General features: G+C 54.4%; 1 protein-coding gene across 3 annotated transcripts in view; it reads left to right on the top strand.

Moving 5' to 3' along the window:
* Positions 1 to 21,198, top strand: part of LOC116936988 (uncharacterized) — an 82,177-nt gene extending 60,979 nt beyond the window's left edge. For 2 of the 3 annotated variants that reach the window (XM_076056332.1, XM_076056334.1), the window contains 6 exons: positions 2,465 to 2,586; positions 5,849 to 5,956; positions 9,516 to 9,632; positions 10,761 to 10,909; positions 11,934 to 12,123; positions 18,389 to 20,773. In XM_076056332.1, coding sequence (XP_075912447.1) covers positions 2,465 to 2,586; positions 5,849 to 5,956; positions 9,516 to 9,632; positions 10,761 to 10,909; positions 11,934 to 12,123; positions 18,389 to 18,502 — 800 coding nt within the window. In that variant the 3' untranslated portion in view covers positions 18,503 to 20,773. Of the gene's footprint in view, positions 1 to 2,464; positions 2,587 to 5,848; positions 5,957 to 9,515; positions 9,633 to 10,760; positions 10,910 to 11,933; positions 12,124 to 18,388; positions 20,774 to 20,794 lie in introns of those variants that run through there. The other variant, XM_076056333.1, reaches the window with a different exon arrangement.
* The last annotated feature ends 295 nt before the right edge of the window (positions 21,199 to 21,493 follow it).

The raw sequence follows: 21,493 nt of genomic DNA, 5'->3' as shown, positions 1-21,493 counted from the left end.
AGTGTGTTGGGTGAGTGTGTTGGGTGAGTGTGTTGGGTGAGTGTGTCGGGTGAGTGTGTCGGGTGAGTGTGTCGGGTGAGTGTGTTGGGTGAGTGTGTTGGGTGAGTGTGTTGGGTGAGTGTGTTGGGTGAGTGTGTTGGGTGAGTGTGTTGGGTGAGTGTGTCTGGTGAGTGTGTCGGGTGAGTGTGTCGGGTGAGTGTGTTGGGTGAGTGTGTCGGGTGAGTGTGTCGGGTGAGTGTGTCGGGTGAGTGTGTCGGGTGAGTGTGTCGGGTGAGTGTGTATGGTGAGTGTGTATGGTGAGTGTGTTGGGTGAGTGTGTTGGGTGAGTGTGTTGGGTGAGTGTGTTGGGTGAGTGTGTTGGGTGAGTGTGTTGGGTGGGTGGGTTTGGTGAGTGTTTGGGTGAGTGTGTTTGGTGAGTGTGTTGGGTGAGTGTGTTTGGTGAGTGTGTTGGGTGAGTGTGTTGGGTGAGTGTGTTGGGTGAGTGTGTTGGGTGAGTGTGTTGGGTGAGTGTGTTGGGTGAGTGTGTTGGGTGAGTGTGTTGGGTGAGTGTGTTTGGTGAGTGTGTTGGGTGAGTGTGTTGGGTGAGTGTGTTGGGTGAGTGTGTTGGGTGAGTGTGTCGGGTGAGTGTGTCGGGTGAGTGTGTCGGGTGAGTGTGTCGGGTGAGTGGGTTGGGTGAGTGGGTCGCGTGAGTGTGTCGGGTGAGTGTGTCGGGTGAGTGTGTCGGGTGAGTGTGTTGGGTGAGTGTGTATGGTGAGTGTGTTGGGTGAGTGTGTTGGGTGAGTGTGTTGGGTGAGTGTGTTGGGTGAGTGGGTTTGGTGAGTGTGTTTGGTGAGTGTGTCGGGTGAGTGTGTTTGGTGATGAGTGTGTTGGGTGAGTGTGTTTGGTGATGAGTGTGTTGGGTGAGTGTGTTGGGTGAGTGTGTTGGGTGAGTGTGTTGGGTGAGTGTGTTTGGTGAGTGTGTTGGGTGAGTGTGTTGGGTGAGTGTGTCTGGTGAGTGTGTCGGGTGAGTGTGTCGGGTGAGTGTGTCGGGTGAGTGTGTCGGGTGAGTGTGTCGGGTGAGTGTGTCGGGTGAGTGTGTCGGGTGAGTGTGTTGGGTGAGTGTGTTGGGTGAGTGTGTTTGGTGAGTGTGTTGGGTGAGTGTGTTGGGTGAGTGTGTTGGGTGAGTGTGTTTGGTGAGTGTGTCGGGTGAGTGTGTCGGGTGAGTGTGTCGGGTGAGTGTGTCGGGTGAGTGTGTCGGGTGAGTGTGTCGGGTGAGTGTGTCGGGTGAGTGTGTCGGGTGAGTGGTTTGGTGAGTGTGTTGGGTGAGTGTGTTGGGTGAGTGTGTTGGGTGAGTGTGTCGGGTGAGTGTGTCGGGTGAGTGTGTCGGGTGAGTGTGTTTGGTGAGTGTGTTGGGTGAGTGTGTCGGGTGAGTGTGTCGGGTGAGTGTGTTGGGTGAGTGTGTTGGGTGAGTGTGTTGGGTGAGTGTGTTGGGTGAGTGTGTCGGGTGAGTGTGTCGGGTGAGTGTGTCGGGTGAGTGTGTTGGGTGAGTGGTTTGGTGAGTGTGTTGGGTGAGTGTGTCGGGTGAGTGTGTCGGGTGAGTGTGTCGGGTGAGTGTGTCGGGTGAGTGGTTTGGTGAGTGTGTTGGGTGAGTGTGTTGGGTGAGTGTGTTGGGTGAGTGTGTTTGGGTGAGTGTGTTGGGTGAGTGTGTTGGGTGAGTGTGTTGGGTGAGTGTGTCGGGTGAGTGTGTTGGGTGAGTGTGTTGGGTGAGTGTGTTTGGTGAGTGGGTTTGGTGAGTGTGTTGGGTGAGTGTGTTTGGTGAGTGTGTTGGGTGATTGTGTTGGGTGAGTGTGTTGGGTGAGTGTGTTGGGTGAGTGTGTCGGGTGAGTGTGTCGGGTGAGTGTGTCGGGTGAGTGTGTCGGGTGAGTGTGTCGGGTGAGTGTGTCGGGTGAGTGTGTCGGGTGAGTGTGTCGGGTGAGTGTGTCGGGTGAGTGTGTCGGGTGAGCGTGTCGGGTGAGCGTGTCGGGTGAGCGTGTCGGGTGAGCGTGTCGGGTGAGCGTGTCGGGTGAGCGTGTCGGGTGAGCGTGTCGGGTGAGCGTGTCGGGTGAACGTGTCGGGTGAACGTGTTGGGTGAGCGTGTTGGGTGAGTGTGTTTGGTGAGTGTGTTGGGTGAGTGTGTTGGGTGAGTGTGTTGGGTGAGTGTGTTTGGTGAGTGTTGGGTGAGTGTGTTGGTGAGCGTGTTTGGTGAGCGAGTTTGGTGAGTGTGTTGGGTGAGTGGGTTTGGTGAGTGGTTTGGTGAGTGGCTGGCTGGGGTTTGGTGAGTGGCTGGCTGGGGTTTGGTGAGTGAGTGGCTGTTGTTTGGTGGCTGACTGCCTGCCCGCCTGCCTGGCTGGTCGCCTGCCTGGCCGCCTGGCTAGCTGGGCATTTGCTCCACCGGCTTGCCGAGGCTACATGGGAGGAGGGGGGGGTGCCCCTTTGTGTGGTGCAGGTGAGGTGAAGACTCTGATGATCCAGCTCCTCAGGGGGGTCCGCCATCTTCACGACAACTGGATCCTCCACAGGGACCTCAAGACCTCCAACCTCCTGCTATCCCATGCCGGCATCCTCAAGGTGCGGCTGCACGCTCACCCGCTCGCTCACTCATTCACTCGCCCACTTACTCACCCACTCACCCACCCACTCACTCATCCACTCACTCACCCACCCACTCACTCACTCACCCACTCACCCACCCACTCACCCACCCACTCACCCACTCACTCGCTCAATCACCCACCCACTCACCCACCCAATCACTCACTCACTCACTCACCCACTCACCCACCCACCAACTCACTCAGTCACCCACTCACTCACCCACCCACCCACTCAATCACCCACTTACTCACCCACTCACTCACCCACCCACTCACTCACTCATCCACCCACCCACTCACCCACACACTCACCCACACACTCACCCACTTACTCACCTACCCGCTTACTCACCCACTCGCCCACTCACTCATTCACTCACCCACCTGCTGACCCACTCACTTACTCACTCACCCACTCACCCACACACTCGCCCAAACACTCACACGCTCACCCACCTACTCACCCACCTACTCACCCACCCGCTCACTCACCCATTCACCCACTCACCCACCAACTCACCCACCAACTCACCCACTCTGTGTGTGTATATGTGTGTGTGCGTGTTTCTGTGTGTGTGTATCTGTGTATGCATTTATCTGTGTATATAGATTGGAGACTTTGGCCTGGCCCATGAGTATGGGTCTCCACTCAAGCCCTCTACGTGTGTGTGTATCTGTGTTTGTGTATATCTGTGTGTGTTTGTGTATATCTGTGTGTGTGTGTATCCTGCACGGATGCCATATTTTCTGTCCATCTACTACAGCAGAGGTGTAGGGAATTCCAGCAAGACCTACATCTCTGCTTTATTGACCTGGTCAAGGCCTATGATACCATCAGTAGGCTGCCTGGGCTCTGGGTTGTTCTTCGTGCTTTTGGAGTACCTGACCCTCTGCTCACGATCATTAGGGACCTTCATGATGGTGAGCGGGCCCGGGTAAAACTACGTGGCCGGGAGTCAGAGCCATTCCCTGTACACCTTGGGGTGCGACAGGGATGTCCTCTGGCTCCCACATTATTTAACATCACGTAGTTTGTGAAGCCTTCAATAGCTGTACCGGGGGAATTTCCAATTGGTAAAGATATAATGGGAGGCTGATCGATGCCCGGGTGCGGTCAAGGGATGGCTCCCTATTGCTCAACCACGTTATGTATGACGATGATTTGGTAATAGCTGCTCAGTCAGAGGAGGAGTTGGAGACGCTGCTGCTGAGACTGGAGCGTGCCACTAAGAGGTGGGGCCTTACCATCAGCCCCACCAAAACTTAGCACCTGCCTGGGTATTTTGTACCATCGGACACAACACCCCCACAACTCTCAATCGGTGATGGGGCAGTTGTGGAGAGAGTGGAGAGTTTCCCGTACCTGGGCATAGTGCTTATGACTGGCTCCAGTTTAACAGCAGAGGTCTCACTCCGAATCAGTCGAGCGGCAATATCTTTTCATCAGTTGCGTAACGCTGTGTGCAAGCTACCTGGTCTGTCGCTCCGCACTAAGCTTCAGGTCTTCTCGGCCACGGTCATTCCCTCCCTTCTCTACGCTTGCGAAACGTGGACCCCCCTAATGGAGCATCTTCGCCGGTTAGAAACATTTAGGCTGGCCTGCCTACGATCCATCCTGGGTTTAACCGGACTGGATTGTGTGAGGAGCTCACAAATCTTTGAAAGATCTGGGCAAGGTCCCATCGGTGAGCTCCTCCGGCAGGCAAGGCTGCGTTGGCTGGGTCATGTATCCCGCATGCCCAGCCACCGCATGCCGAAACAGCTTTTGTTTGGCCGGATCGAGGGGGCTAAACGGGCACGGCACGGGCTAGAGAAGAGATGGAGTGACGTGGTACAGGAGGACGTGGAGCTGAGTGGACTTGCCGATGACTGGTACCAGCGGTGTCAAGATCGGTCTCTGTGGAGGAGGCTCGTGAAGGATGCTACTGGGCAGTTGGAGGCAGTCGCCCTCCAACAACAACGGAGGGTGGAGGAGCGACGCTCAGAACAACGAGCGGAGCACCGGGTGGCTAAAGCACAGCAGGTTGGCACAGTAGGGGGCACAGGTGGTGCATCAGCCAGTCATCTCAGTCAGTCGACCCGTGGCACCTGGGTCTGCCCCGTGACCTCCTGCCAGCGGGCGTTCGACACTTCACGTGGCCTCAGGGTGCACATAGCCTGGCACAAGCGTCGTGGTGACGTCACCGCCACTTAGTGGCGAATGGCGGTTGTTGTTGTGTGTGTGTGTGTATCTGTGTGTGTGTATCTGTGTGTATCTGTGTGTGTGTGTATAGATTGGAGACTTTGGCCTGGCCCGTGAGTATGGGTCTCCACTCAAGCCCTGTGTGTGTGTGTATGTGTGTGTCTGTGTGTGTATCTGTGTGTGTGTGTGTGTGTATCTGTGTGTATCTGTGTGTGTGTGTATCTGTGTGTATCTGTGTGTGTGTGTGTGTCTGTGTGTGTATCTGTGTGTATCTGTGTTTGTGTATCTGTGTGTATAGATTGGAGACTTTGGCCTGGCCCGTGAGTATGGGTCTCCACTCAAGCCCTGTGTGTGTATCTGTGTGTGTATCTGTGTGTGTGTGTGTGTATCTGTGTGTGTGTGTATCTGTGTGTGTGTATGTGTGTGTATCTGTGTGTGTCTGTGTATGTGTGTGTATCTGTGTATGTCTCTGTGTGTGTGTGTGTCTGTGTGTGTATCTGTGTGTGTGTATCTGTGTGTATGTGTGTGTGTATCTGCGTGTATAGATTGGAGACTTTGGCCTGGCCCGTGAGTATGGGTCTCCACTCAAGCCCTGTGTGTGTGTGTATGTGTGTGTATCTGTGTATATGTGTGTATGTGTGTGTATCTGTGTGTGTATGTGTGTGTATGTGTGTGTGTATGTGTGTGTATCTGTGTGTGTGTGTGTGTATCTGTGTGTGTCTGTGTGTGTATCTGTGTGTGTGTGTATAGATTGGAGACTTTGGCCTGGCCCGTGAGTATGGGTCTCCACTCAAGCCCTGTGTGTGTGTATGTGTGTGTATCTGTGTGTGTGTGTATCTGTGTGTGTGTATGTGTGTGTATCTGTGTGTGTGTGTGTATAGATTGGAGACTTTGGCCTGGCCCGTGAGTATGGGTCTCCACTCAAGCCCTGTGTGTATCTGTGTGTGTATCTGTGTGTGTATGTGTGTGTATCTGTGTGTGTATCTGTGTGTGTGTCTGTGTGTGTGTATGTGTGTGTGTGTGTATCTGTGTGTGTGTGTATCTGTGTGTATAGATTGGAGACTTTGGCCTGGCCCGTGAGTATGGGTCTCCACTCAAGCCCTACACCCCCGTGGTGGTGACTCTGTGGTACAGAGCCCCCGAGCTGCTACTGGGCATCAAGGTTGGAGACGCACGGGGGAGACACGCAGGGAGACACGCAGGGAGACACGCAGGGAGACACGCAGGGAGACACGCAGGGAGACAGGCAGGGAGACACGGGGACATATGGGGAGACACGCAGGGAGACACGCAGGGAGACACGCAGGGAGACACGCGGGGAGACAGGCAGGGAGACACGGGGACATACGGGGAGACACGCAGGGAGACACGCAGGGAGACACGCAGGGAGACACGCGGGGAGACAGGCAGGGAGACACGGGGACATACGGGGAGACACGCAGGGAGACACGCAGGGAGACACGCAGGGAGACACGCGGGGAGACAGGCAGGGAGACACGGGGACATACGGGGAGACACGCAGGGAGACACGCAGGGAGACACGCAGGGAGACAGGCAGGGAGACACGCGGGGAGACACGCGGGGAGACAGGCAGGGAGACACGGGGACATACGGGGAGACACGTGGGGAGACACACAGTGAGACACGGGGACATACGGGGAGACGCGGGGACACAGGGACATACACGAGATGCCGGGAGACACGCGGGGGAGACACGGGGACATACAGGGAGACGCGGTGAGACACGGGGACATACGGGGACATACGGGGAGACACAGGGAGACGCGGGGAGACACGGGGACATACAGGGGACACAGGGACATACAGAGAGACACACGGGGAGACACGGTGACATACAGGGGACACAGGGACATACGGGGAGACACAGGGAGACACGGGGACATACAGGGAGACGCTAGGAGACACGGAGACATACAGAGAGACACGGGGACACAAAGGGAGACACGGGGACACAAAGGAAGACGCGGTGAGACACGGGACCTACGGGAAGACAGGGAGACGCAGGGAGACACGGGGACATACAGAGAGACACAGGGAGACACAGGGAGACACAGGGACATACAAGGAGACGCGGGTAGACACGGGGACATACAGAGAGACACGGTGAGAGAGGTGGTGAGACGCGGGGAGACGCGGGGAGACGCAGGGAGACGCGGGGAGACGCGGGGAGACACGGTGAGACACGGTGAGACACGGGGAGAGACACGGGGATAGACACGGGGAGAGACACGGGGATAGACACGGGGAGACGCGGGGAGACATGGTGAGACATGGTGAGACATGGTGAGACACGGGGAGAGACATGGGGAGACATGGGGAGACACGGTGAGACACGGGGAGAGACATGGGGAGACATGGTGAGACACGGGGAGAGACATGGGGAGACATGGGGAGACATGGAGAGACACGGGGAGAGACATGGGGAGACACGGTGAGACACGGGGAGAGACATGGGGAGAGACACGGGGAGAGACACGGGGAGAGACACGGGGAGTTACACGGGGAGACGCGGGGAGACATGGTGAGACATGGGGAGACATGGTGAGACACGGGGAGAGACGTGGGGACGCACGGGGAGACACGGTGAGACACGGGGAGAGACACGGTGAGACACAGTGAGACGCGGTTAGACACGGGGAGAGACACGGGGAGAGACATGGGGAGACATGGGGAGACACGGGGAGACATGGTGAGACATGGGGAGACATGGGGAGACACGGGGAGACATGGTGAGACATGGGGAGAGACACGGTGAGACACAGTGAGACGCGGTGAGACACGGGGAGATGTGGGGAGACGTGGTCCGTGGGCTGTGTGTATCTGTCTATGTGTACCTGTGTGTGTATGTGTGTCTGTGTGTGTATCTGTCTGTGTGTGTCTATGTGTGTATGTGTGTCTGTGTGTGTATCTGTCTATGTGTACCTGTGTGTGTGTCTGTGTGTGTATGTGTCTGTGTACCTGTGTGTGTATGTGTGTCTGTGTGTCGCTGTGTGTGTGTGTGTGTATATATATGTCTGTGTGTACATGTGTATGTGTGTCTGTGTGTGTATCTGTCTGTGTGTACCTCTGTGTGTGTATCTGTCTGTGTGCACCTATGTGTGTGTTTGTGTGTGTATCTGTCTGTGTGTACCTGTGTGTGTGTATCTGTCTGTGTGTACCTGTGTGTGTGTATCTGTCTGTGTGTGTCTGTGTGTGTGTCTGCCTGTGTGTACCTGTGTGTGTGTATCTGTCTGTGTGTACCTGTGTGTGTGTGTGTGTAACCCACGTGTGTGTCTGTGTGTGTGTACCTGTGTGTGTATCTGTCTGTGTGTACCTGTGTGTGTGTGTGTAACCCACGTGTGTGTGTGTGTGTACCTGTGTGTGTGTATCTGTGTGTGTACCTGTGTGTGTGTGTGTGTGTAACCCACGTGTGTGTGTGTGTACCTGTGTGTGTGTATCTGTGTGTACCTGTGTGTGTATCTGTGTGTGTGTGTGTCTGTGTGTGTACCTGTGTGTGTGTGTATCTGTGTGTGTGTGTGTGACCCACGTGTGTGTCTGTGTGTGTGTACCTGTGTGTGTACCTGTGTGTGTGTGTGTAACCCACGTGTGTGTATCTGTGTGTGTATCTGTGTGTGTACCTGTGTGTGTGTGTAATCCACGTGTGTGTCTGTGTGTGTGTACCTGTGTGTGTGTGTATCTGTGTGTGTGTCTGTGTGTGTGTACCTGTGTGTGTGTGTAACCCACGTGTGTGTCTGTGTGTGTGTGTATCTGTGTGTGTCTGTGTGGTACCTGCAGGAATACTCCACAGCAGTGGATCTGTGTTCTGTGTGTGTATCTGTCTGTGTGTGTGTGTCTGTGTGTGTACACTGTGTATCTGTGTGTGTACCTGTGTGTTTGTGTATAACCCACGTGTGTGTCTGTGTGTGTGTGTATCTGTCTGTGTGTGTGTAACCCACGTGTGTGTGTACCTGTGTGTGTACCTGTGTGTGTATCTGTGTGTGTACCTGCAGGAATACTCCACAGCAGTGGATCTGTGGTCCGTGTGTGTGTATCTGTGTGTGGTACCTGTGTGTGTGTATCTGTGTGTGTGTGTGTGTACCTGTGTGTGTGTGTAACCCACGTGTGTGTATCTGTGTGTGGTACCTGCAGGAATACTCCACAGCAGTGGACCTGTGTGTGTGTATAACCCACGTGTGTGTACCTGTGTATCTGTCTGTGTGTACCTGTGTGTGTGTGTGTACCTGTGTGTGTGTATCTGTGTGTGTACCTGTGTGTGTGTGTGTCTGTGGTACCTGCAGGAATACTCCACAGCAGTGGATCTGTGTTCTGTGTGTGTGTATCTGTCTGTGTGTGTGTACCTGTGTGTGTGTACCTGTGTGTGTGTATTTGTGTGTGTACCTGTGTGTGTGTGTCTGTGTGTGTGTACACTGTATCTGTGTGTGTACACTGTGTATCTGTGTGTGTGTGTGTACACTGTGTATCTGTGTGTGTACCTGCAGGAATACTCCACAGCAGTGGATCTGTGGTCCGTGTGTGTGTACCTGTGTGTGTGTACCTGTGTGTGTGTGTATCTGTGTGTGTACCTGTGTGTGTACCTGTGTGTGTGTCTCTGTGTGTGTGTGTGTGTGTATCTGTGTGTGTGTGTACCTGTGTGTGTGTACCTGTGTGTGTGTCTGTGTGTGTGTACCTGTGTGTGTGTGTACCTGTGTGTGTACCTGCAGGAATACTCCACAGCAGTGGATCTGTGGTCCGTGGGCTGCATCTTTGCCGAGCTGCTCACCCAGAAGCCGCTGTTCCCGGGCAAGTCGGAGATTGACGAAATCAACCGCATCTTCAAGGTGGCCTCACCACTCTGCTCACCACTCTACTCACCACTCTGCTCACCACACTACTCACCACACTCTTCACCACACTGGTCACCACACTACTCACCACACTGCTCACCACACTACTCACCACACTACTCACCACACTACTCACCACACTACTCACCACACTACTCACCACACTGCTCACCACTGCTCACCACACTGCTCACCACACTGCTCACCACACTACTCACCACACTGCTCACCACTACTCACCACACTACTCACTACACTGCTCACCACACTGCTCACCACTGCTCACCACACTGCTCACCACTCTGCTCACCACTCTGCTCACCACTCTGCTCACCACTCTGCTCACCACACTCTTCACCACACTGGTCACCACACTACTCACCACACTGCTCACCACACTACTCACCACACTGCTCACCACACTGCTCACCACACTACTCACCACACTGCACTACACCACCACCACACTGCTCACCACACTACTCACCACACTACTCACCACACTGCTCACCACACTACTCACCACACTGCTCACCACACTGCTCACCACACTACTCACCACACTCTTCACCACACTACTCACCACACTGCTCACCACACTACTCACCACACTGCTCACCACACTGGTCACCACACTACACCACACTGCACTACACCACCACCACCCCCACCCCCACCCCCACCACCACCATCACCATCACCACCATCACCACCACCATCACCACCACCACCATCACCACCACCACCCCCACCCCCACCACCACCATCACCACCACTCCCACCACCACCATCACCACCACCACCCCCACCATCACCACCACCACCACCACCATCACCACCACCCCCACCATCACCACCACCACCACCACCATCACCACCACCCCCACCACCACCTCCACCATCACCACCACCACCACCACCACCACCTCCACCACCACCACCACCACCCCCACCACCACCTCCACCACCACCACCCCCACCACCACCACCACCCCCACCACCACCATCACCACCCCCACCACCACCATCACCACCACCACCACCACCACCGCCACCATCATCACCACCACCACCACCAGAGTGTTCACCGTCGTCGGCCCGTGTTGCCGTGGCCGGCCACAGGAGCTGGGCTCGCCCAACGAGAAGATCTGGCCGGGCTACGGAGATCTTCCCGCGGTGAAGAAGATGGCGTTCACGGAGCACCCCTACAACAACCTGCGCAAGCGCTTCGGGGCGCTGCTATCAGACCAAGGCTTTGACCTCATCAACAAGTGGGCGGACGCACGCACACACACAGACAGTCACACACACACACACACAGTGTACACACACAGTGTACACACACACACAGACACACACACACAGACACACACACAGACACAGTCACAGTGACACACACACAGACAGTGTACACACACACAGTGACACACACACACACACAGACACACACACAGACACACAGACACACACACAGACACACACACACAGATACACAAACACAGACACACACACAGACACACACACACACACACAGACACACACACAGACACACACACACAGACACACACACAGACACACACACACACACACAGATACACAAACACAGACACACACACAGACACACACACAGACACACACACAGACACACACATACACAGTGACACACACAGTGACACACACACACACACAGACACACACACAGACACACACACACAGACACACACACAGACACACACACAGACACACACACACACAGATACACAAACACAGACACACACACAGACACACACACAGACACACACATACACAGTGACACACACAGTGACACACACACAGACACACACACACACAGACACACACACACACACAGACACACACATCACACAGACACACACACACATCACACAGACACACACACACATACACACACACAGTCACACACACAGACACACACAGACACACATACACACAGACACAGACACACACACAGACACACACACAGACACACACACAGACACACACACAGACACACACACACCCTGCACCGCGTGGTTGTGGTGGTTGTGGTGGTGGTGGTGGTGATGGTTGTGGTGGTGGTGGTGATGGTTGTGGTGGTGGTGGTGGTGGTGATGGTTGTGGTTGTGGTGGTGATTGTGGTGGTGTTGGTGGTGATGGTTGTGGTGATGTTGGCGGTGATGATGATGGCGGCGGTGGCGGTGATGAGCGTGGTAGTAATAATAATTGCAGCGGTATTGATGACGGTTGTTGCGGTGGTGGTGGTGGTGGTGGCTCCAGGTTCCTCACGTACTGCCCGGCACGCCGTGTACAGGCGGACACGGCTCTACATCACCGCTACTTCTCCGAGTCGCCGCTCCCCATCGAGCCCGCTGTGTTTCCCACCTGGCCGGCAAAGAGCGAGCAGCCTCGTAGCCGCAGGGGCACAAGCCCCAGGCCTCCAGAGGGGGGCCTCGGATACGCCATGCTGGTACTCACTCGCCTACCTCACTGGCTACTCACTCACTCACCTAGCTACACACGCACTCGCCTACCTCACTGGCTACTCACTCACTCGCCTACCTCACTGGCTACTCACTCACTCGCCTACCTCACTGGCTACTCACTCACTCGCCTACCAGACTGGCTACTCACTCACTCGCCTACCTGACTGGCTACTCACTCACTCGCCTACCAGACTGGCTACTCACTCACTCGCCTACCTCACTGGCTACTCACTCACTCGCCTACCTCACTGGTTACTCACTCACTCGCCTACCTCACTGGCTACTCACTCACTCGCCTACCAGACTGGCTACTCACTCACTCGCCTAGCTAGCTACTCACTCACTCTCCTACCTGACTGGCTACTCACTCACTCGCCTACCTCACTGGCTACTCACTCACTCGCCTAGCTACACACTCACTCGCCTACCTGACTGGCTACTCACTCACTCGCCTACCTCACTGGCTACTCACTCGCCTACCTCACTGGCTACTCACTCGCCTACCGCACTGGCTACTCACTCACTCGCCTAGCTACACACTCACTCGCCTACCAGACTGGCTACTCACTCACTCGCCTAGCTAGCTACACACTCACAGACTCACTCACTCACCTAGCTACACACTCACTCGCCTACCTCACTGGCTACTCACTCACTCGCCTAGCTACTCACTCGCCTACCAGACTGGCTACTCACTCACTCGCCAACCTCACTGGCTACTCACTCACTCGCCTAGCTACTCACTCGCCTACCTCACTGGCTACTCACTCACTCGCCTACCTCACTGGCTACTCACTCACTCGCCTACCTGACTGGCTAGTCACTCACTCGCCTACCTGACTGGCTACTCACTCACTCGCCTACCTGACTGGCTACTCACTCGCCTACCTGACTGGCTACTCACTCACTCGCCTACCTGACTGGCTACTCACTCACTCGCCTACCTGACTGGCTACTCACTCGCCTACCTGACTGGCTACTCACTCACTCGCCTACCTCACTGGCTACTCACTCACTCGCCTACCTCACTGGCTACTCACTCACTCGCCTAGCTACACACTCACTCGCCTACCAGACTGGCTACTCACTCACTCGCCTACCTCACTGGCTACTCACTCACCTATCTGACTAGCTACTCACTCACTCGCCTAGCTACACACTCACTCTCCTACCAGACTGGCTACTCACTCACTCACCTATCTGACTGGCTACTCACTCACTCGCCTACCTCACTGGCTACTCACTCACTCGCCTACCTCACTGGCTACTCACTCACTCGCCTACCTCACTGGCTACTCACTCACTCGCCTACCTCACTGGCTACTCACTCACTCGCCTACCTCACTGGCTACTCACTCACTCGCCTACCTCACTGGCTACTCACTCACTCGCCTAGCTAGCTACACACTCACAGACTCACTCACTCACTCGCCTAGCTACACACTCACTCGCCTACCTGACTGGCTACTCACTCACTCGCCTAGCTACTCACTCACTCGCCTACCGCACTGGCTACTCACTCACTCGCCTACCTCACTGGCTACTCACTCACTCGCCTAGCTACACACTCACTCGCCTACCAGACTTGCTACTCACTCACTCGTCTACCTGACTGGCTACTCACTCACTCGCCTACCTCACTGGCTACTCACTCGCCTACCTCACTGGCTACTCACTCGCCTACCTCACTGGCTACTCACTCACTCGCCTACCTCACTGGCTACTCACTCACTCGCCTACCGCACTGGCTACTCACTCACTCACCTACCTGACTGGCTACTCACTCACTCGCCTACCTGACTGGCTACTCACTCACTCGCCTACCTCACTGGCTACTCACTCGCCTAGCTACACACTCACTCGCCTACCTGACTGGCTACTCACTCACTCGCCTACCTGACTGGCTACTCACTCACTCGCCTACCTGACTGGCTACTCACTCACTCGCCTACCTCACTGGCTACTCACTCACTTGCCTACCTCACTGGCTACTCACTCACTCGCCTATCTGACTGGCTACTCACTCACTCGCCTACCTAGCTACACACTCACAGACTCACTCACTCACATAGCTACACACTCACTCGCCTACCTGACTGGCTACTCACTCACTCGCCTAGCTACACACTCACTCGCCTACCTGACTGACTACACACTCACTCACCTAGCTAGCTAATCACTCACAGACTCACTCGCTTAGCTATCTACACACTCACAGACTCACTCACCTAGCTAGCTACACACTTACTCACTCGCCTACCTGACTGGCTACTCACTCACTCGCCTACCTAGCTACACACTCACCTAGCTACACACTCACAGACTCACTCACTCACCTAGATAGCTACACACTCACCTGCTACACACTCACTCACTCACCTAGCTACACACTCACAGACTCACTCACTCACCTAGCTACACACTCACTCACCTAGCTACACACTCACTCGCCTACCTGACTGGCTACTCACTCACTCGCCTACCTCACAGGCTACACACTCGCCTACCTGACTGGCTACTCACTCACTCGCCTACCTAGCTACACACTCACAGACTCACTCACTCACTCACCTACCTAGCTACACACTCACTCACTTAGCTAGCTAGCTAGCTACACACTCACCTACCTAGCTACACACTCACTCACTCACCTAGCTACACACTCACAGACTCACTCACTCACCTAGCTACACACTCACTCGCCTACCTGACTGGCTACTCACTCACTCACCTATCTGACTGGCTACTCACTCACTCACCTACCTGACTGGCTACTCACTCACTCACCTATCTGACTGGCTACTCACTCACTCACCTAGCTATACATTCACTCGCCTACCTGACTGGCTACACACTCACTCGCCTACCTAACTGGCTACTCACTCACTCACCTAGCTAGCTACTCACTCACATACTCACTCACTCACCTAGCTACACACTCACTCACCTACCTGACTGGCTACTCACTCACTCACCTATCTGACTGGCTACACACTCACTCACCTATCTGACTGGCTACACACTCGCCTACCTGACTGGCTACTCACTCGCCTACCTAGCTACACACTCACTCACTTAGCTAGCTAGCTAGCTACACACTAACCTACCTAGCTACACACTCACTCACCTAGCTACACACTCACAGACTCACTCACTCACCTAGCTACACACTCACTCGCCTACCTGACTGGCTACTCACTCACTCGCCTACCTAGCTACACACTCACTCACTTAGCTAGCTAGCTAGCTACACACTCACCTACCTAGCTACACACTCACTCACTCACCTAGCTACACACTCACAGACTCACTCACTCACCTAGCTACACACTCTCTCACCTACCTCACTGGCTACTCACTCACTCACCTATCTGACTGGCTACACACTCGCCTACCTGACTGGCTACACACTCACTCGCCTACCTGACTGGCTACTCACTCACTCGCCTACCTGACTGGCTACTCACTCACTCACCTATCTGACTGGCTACTCACTCACTCGCCTACCTGACTGGCTACTCACTCACTCGCCTACCTAGCTACACACTTACCTAGCTACACACTCACAGACTCACTCACTCACCTAGATAGCTACACACTCACAGACTCACTCACTCACCTACATAGCTACACACTCACTCACCTAGCTAGCTACACACTCACAGACTCACTCACCTACCTAGCTACACACTCACTCACCTAGCTACACACTCACCTAGCTACACACTAACAGACTCACTCACTCACCTACCTAGCTACACACTCGCCTAGCTACACACTCACCTAGCTACACACTCGCCTACCTGACTGGCTACACACTCACAGACTTAATCACTCACCTAGCTAGCTACACACTCACCTACCTAGCTACACACTCACAGACTCACTCACCTAGTTAGCTACACACTCACTCACTCACCTAGCTACACACTCACTCACCTAGCTACACACTCACTCACCTAGCTACACACTCACTCACTCACCTAGCTACACACTCACTCACCTAGCTACTCACTCACTCACCTAGCTACACACTCACTCACCTAGCTACACACTCGCTCACTCACCTAGCTACACACTCACTCAGCTACACACTCACTCACCTAGCTATACACTCACTCACTCACCTAGCTGCACAGTCACTCACTCACCTAGCTACACACTCACTCACCTAGCTATACACTCACTCACCTAGCTACACACTCACTCACCTAGCTACACACTCACTCACCTAGCTATACACACTCACTCACCTAGCTACACACTCACTCACCTAGCTACACACTCACTCACTCACCTAGCTACACACTCACCTAGCTACACACTCACTCACCTAGCTATCTCTCCATGTGTGTCTCTCAGGGTGATGACGATGTGAAGGACAGTGGCTTCCACCTCACGCACTGTGTGTCTCTGTGTGTCTCTCTGTGTCTCTGTGTCTCTCTGTGTCTCTCTGTGTGTATCTCTGTGTCTCTGTGTGTCTCTGTGTCTCTCTGTGTCTCTGTGTGTGTCTCTGTGTCTCACTGTGTGTCTCTCTGTGTCTCTGTGTCTCTCTGTGTGTCTCTCTGTCTCTCTGTGTCTCTGTGTGTCTCTCAGGGTGATGACGATGTGAAGGACAGTGCCTTCCACCTCGCTCACTGTGTGTCTCTCTGTCTGTGTGTGTCTGTGTGTGTCCCTGTCTCTGTGTGTCTCTGTGTCTCTCTCTGTGTCTCTGTGTGTCTCCCAGGGTGATGACGATGTGAAGGACAGTGCCCTTCCACCTCGCTCACGGTGTCTCTCTGTGTCTCTCTCTGTGTCTCTCTGTGTCTCTCTGTGTGTCTCTCTGTGTCTCTGTGTGTGTGTCTCTGTCTCTCTGTGTGTCTCTCTGTGTGTCTCCCAGGGTGATGACGATGTGAAGGACAGTGCCCTTCCACCTCGCTCACTGTGTCTCTCTGTGTCTCTGTGTCTCTCTGTGTCTCTGTGTGTGTCTCTGTGTGTGTGTCTCTGTCTCTCTGTGTCTCTGTGTGTCTCCCAGGGTGATGACGATGTGAAGGACAGTGCCTTCCACCTCGCTCACTGTGTGTCTCTGTGTCTCTCTCTCTGTGTCTCTGTGTCTCTCTCTGTGTGTGTCTCTGTCTCTCTGTGTGTCTCTCTGTCTCTCTGTGTCTCTGTGTGTCTCCCAGGGTGATGACGATGTGAAGGACAGTGCCTTCCACCTCGCTCACTGTGTGTCTCTCTGTCTGTGTGTGTCTGTGTGTGTCCCTGTCTCTGTGTGTCTCTGTGTCTCTCTCTGTGTCTCTGTGTCTCTGTGTGTCTCCCAGGGTGATGACGATGTGAAGGACAGTGCCCTTCCACCTCGCTCACGGTGTCTCTCTGTGTCTCTCTGTGTCTCTCTCTGTGTCTCTCTGTGTCTCTCTGTGTGTCTCTCTGTGTCTGTGTGTGTGTGTCTCTGTCTCTCTGTGTGTCTCTCTGTGTGTCTCCCAGGGTGATGACGATGTGAAGGACAGTGCCCTTCCACCTCGCTCACTGTGTCTCTCTGTGTCTCTGTGTCTCTCTGTGTCTCTGTGTGTGTCTCTGTGTGTGTGTCTCTGTCTCTCTGTGTCTCTGTGTGTCTCCCAGGGTGATGACGATGTGAAGGACAGTGCCTTCCACCTCGCTCACTGTGTGTCTCTGTGTCTCTCTGTGTCTCTGTGTGTCTCTCTGTGTCTCTGTGTCTCACTGTGTGTGTCTCTGTCTCTCTGTGTCTCTGTGTGTCTCCCAGGGTGATGACGATGTGATGGACAGTGCCCTTCCACCTCGCTCACTGTGTCTCTGTGTCTCTCTGTGTCTCTCTGTGTCTCTGTGTGTGTCTCTGTGTCTCACTGTGTGTCTCTCTGTGTGTCTCTCTGTGTCTCTGTCTGTCTCTGTGTCTCTCTCTGTGTGTCTCTCTGTGTCTCTCTCTGTGTGTCTCCCAGGGTGATGACGATGTGAAGGACAGTGGCTTCCACCTCGCTCACTGTGTCTCTCTGTGTGTGTGTCTCTCTGTGTGTCTCTCTGTGTGTGTCTCTCTGTGTGTGTCTCTCTGTGTCTCTCTGTGTGTCTCTCTGTGTCTCTGTGTGTCTCTCTCCCAGGGTGATAACGACGTGAAGGACAGTGGCTTCCACCTCACTCACTGTGTCTCTGTGTCTCTCTGTGTGTCTCTCTGTGTCTCTGTGTCTCTGTGTGTCTCTCTGTGTGTCTCTCTGTGTGTCTCTGTGTCTCTGTGTGTCTCTCTGTGTGTCTCCCTCCCAGGGTGATGACGACGTGAAGGACAGTGGCTTCCACCTCACTCACTGTGTCTCTCTCTGTGTGTCTTTGTGTGTCTCTCTGTGTCTCTCTGTGTCTCCCAGGGTGATGACGACGTGAAGGACAGTGGCTTCCACCTCGCTCACTGTGTCTCTCTGTGTGTGTGTCTCTCTGTGTGTGTGTCTCTCTGTGTCTCTGTGTGTCTCTGTGTGTGTCTCTGTGTCTCTCAGGGTGATGACTGAAGGACAGTGGCTTCCACCTCACTCACTGTCTCTCTGTGTGTCTCTGTGTGTCTCTTTGTATCTGTGTGTGTGTCTCTGTCTCTCTGTCTCTCTGTGTGTCTCTGTGTCTCTCTGTGTGTGTCTCTCTGTGTGTGTCTCTCTGTGTGTCTCTGTGTCTCCCAGGGTGATAACGACGTGAAGGACAGTGGCTTCCACCTCACTCACTGTGTGTCTCTGTGTCTCTCTGTGTGTCTCTGTGTCTCTCTGTGTGTGTCTCTCTGTGTGTCTCTGTGTCTCCCAGGGTGATGACGACGTGAAGGACAGTGGCTTCCACCTCGCTCACTGTGTGTGTGTCTCTCTGTGTGTGTCTCTGTGTCTCTGTGTCTCTGTGTCTCTGTGTGTCTCTCTCTGTGTCTCTGTGTGTCTCTCTGTGTGTCTCCCAGGGTGATGACGACGTGAAGGACAGTGGCTTCCACCTCACTCACTGTGTCTCTCTGTGTGTGTGTCTCTCTGTGTGTGTGTCTCTCTGTGTGTGTCTCTCTGTGTGTGTCTCTGTGTCTCTCTGTGTGTCTCTCTCCCAGGGTGATAACGACGTGAAGGACAGTGGCTTCCACCTCACTCACTGTGTGTCTCTGTCTCTCTGTGTCTCTGTGTGTCTCTCTGTGTGTGTCTCACTGTGTCTCTCTGTGTGTCTCACTGTGTCTCTCTGTGTGTGTGTCTCTGTGTGTCTCCCAGGGTGATGACGACGTGAAGGACAGTGGCTTCCACCTCACTCACTGTGTCTCTCTGTCTGTGTCTCTCTGTGTGTCTCTCTGTGTGTGTCTCTCTGTGTCTCTGTGTCTCTGTGTGTCTCTCTGTGTCTCCCAGGGTGATGACGACGTGAAGGACAGTGGCTTCCACCTCACTCACTGTGTCTCTCTCTCTGTGTGTCTCTCTGTGTCTCTGTGTCTCTCTGTGTCTCTGTGTGTGTCTCTCTCTCTGTATCTCTGTGTGTCTCTGTGTGTGTCTCTCTGTGTGTCTCCCAGGGTGATAACGACGTGAAGGACAGTGGCTTCCACCTCACTCACTGTGTGTCTCTGTGTCTCTCTGTGTGTCTCTGTGTCTCTGTCTCTCTCTGTGTCTCTCTCTATGTGTCTCTGTGTCTCTGTGTGTCTCTGTGTCTCCCAGGGTGATGACGACGTGAAGGACAGTGGCTTCCACCTCACTCACTGTGTCGCTGTGTGTCTCTGTGTGTGTCTCTGTGTGTGTGTGTCTCTCTGTGTGTGTCTCTCTGTGTGTCTCTCTGTGTCTCTCTCTGTGTCTCTCTCTATGTGTCTCTGTGTGTCTCTCTCTGTGTCTCCCAGGGTGATGACGACGTGAAGGACAGTGGCTTCCACCTCACTCACTGTGTGTCTCTGTGTCTCTTTGTGTGTGTGTCTGTGTGTGTGTGTGTGTCTCTCTGTGTGTGTCTCTCTGTGTGTCTCCCAGGGTGATGACGACGTGAAGGACAGTGGCTTCCACCTCACTCACTGTGTGTCTCTGTGTCTCTGTCTCTCTGTGTGTGTCTCTGTGTGTGTGTGTGTCTCTCTGTGTGTGTCTCTCTGTGTGTCTCCCAGGGTGATGACGACGTGAAGGACAGTGGCTTCCACCTCACTCACTGTGTGTCTCTGTGTGTCTCTCTCTGTGTGTCTCTGTGTCTCTCTCTGTGTGTGTGTGTCTCTCTGTGTGTCTATCTGTGTGTGTCTCTCTGTCTCTCTCCCAGGGTGATGACGATGTGAAGGACAGTGGCTTCCACCTCACTCACTGTGTCTCTCTGTGTGTGTCTCTCTCTGTGTGTCTCTGTGTCTCTCTCTCTGTGTGTCTCTCTGTGTGTGTCTCTCTGTTTCTCTGTCTCTGTGTCTCTCTGTCTCTCTCCCAGGGTGATGACGACGTGAAGGACAGTGGCTTCCACCTCACTCACTGTGTCTCTGTGTGTGTCTCTCTCTGTGTGTCTCTCTCTGTGTGTCTCTGTGTGTGTCTCTCTGTGTGTGTCTCACTGTGTCTCTGTCTCTCTGTGTGTCTCTCTGTGTCTCCCAGGGTGATGACGACGTGAAGGACAGTGGCTTCCACCTCACTCACTGTGTGTCTCTGTGTGTCTGTGTCTCTCTGTGTGTGTGTGTCTCTGTGTCTCTCTCTGTGTGTCTCTCTGTGTGTGTCTCTCTGTGTCTCCCAGGGTGATGACGACGTGAAGGATAGTGGCTTCCACCTCACGTCCACCAACCAGGGAGCGTCGGCCATGGGGGTCGGGTTCAGTCTCAAGTTCTAACCCCTAGCGGTCACCCTGTGTGTGTCCGTGTGTGTGTCCGTGTGTGTGTCCGTGTGTGTGTCCGTGTGTGTGTCCGTGTGTGTGTCCGTGTGTGTGTCCGTGTGTGTGTCTGTGTGTGTGTCTGTGTGTGTCCGTGTGTGTGTCCGTGTGTGTGTCTGTATGTGTGTCCGTGTGTGTGTCCGCGTGTCCGTGCGAGCGCGTGGAGTGCTGACGAGTGAGCGTTAATTAGAGGAGTGTTCACGTGCCGGGGGGGGAGGTTCACGCCCGTCTGCTGTTCAGTCACAAATAAAGTGGTCATCTTTTGCACTGCGTGTGGGAATCCAGAGGTGTCTGTGTGTGTGTGTCCGTGCGTCTGTCTGCCTGCTGTGTTTCTGTGTCTGTGTTTCTGCGTCTGTGCCTGCTAGAGGCTACACGGGGGATCTTTGTCTGTGTGTAGGTGCTGCTACTCGCTACTACTGACAGCACTTGCCCCTACAGCCTGCTAGAGGCTACACGGGGGATCTTTGTCTGTGTGTAGGTGCTGCTACTCGCTACTACTGGACAGCACTTGCCCCCACAGCCTGCTAGAGGCTACACGGGGGATCTTTGTCTGTGTATAGGTGCTGC

This window comes from Petromyzon marinus, chromosome 75 (genome assembly GCF_048934315.1).
Source record: "Petromyzon marinus isolate PM22_M1 ecotype Great Lakes invasive population chromosome 75, UKy_Petmar_22M1.pri1.0, whole genome shotgun sequence".
NCBI classification, from domain to species: domain Eukaryota; kingdom Metazoa; phylum Chordata; class Hyperoartia; order Petromyzontiformes; family Petromyzontidae; genus Petromyzon; species Petromyzon marinus.
Note: the sequence above shows the minus strand (reverse complement) of the source record. Positions and strands in the feature narration are given on the sequence as shown.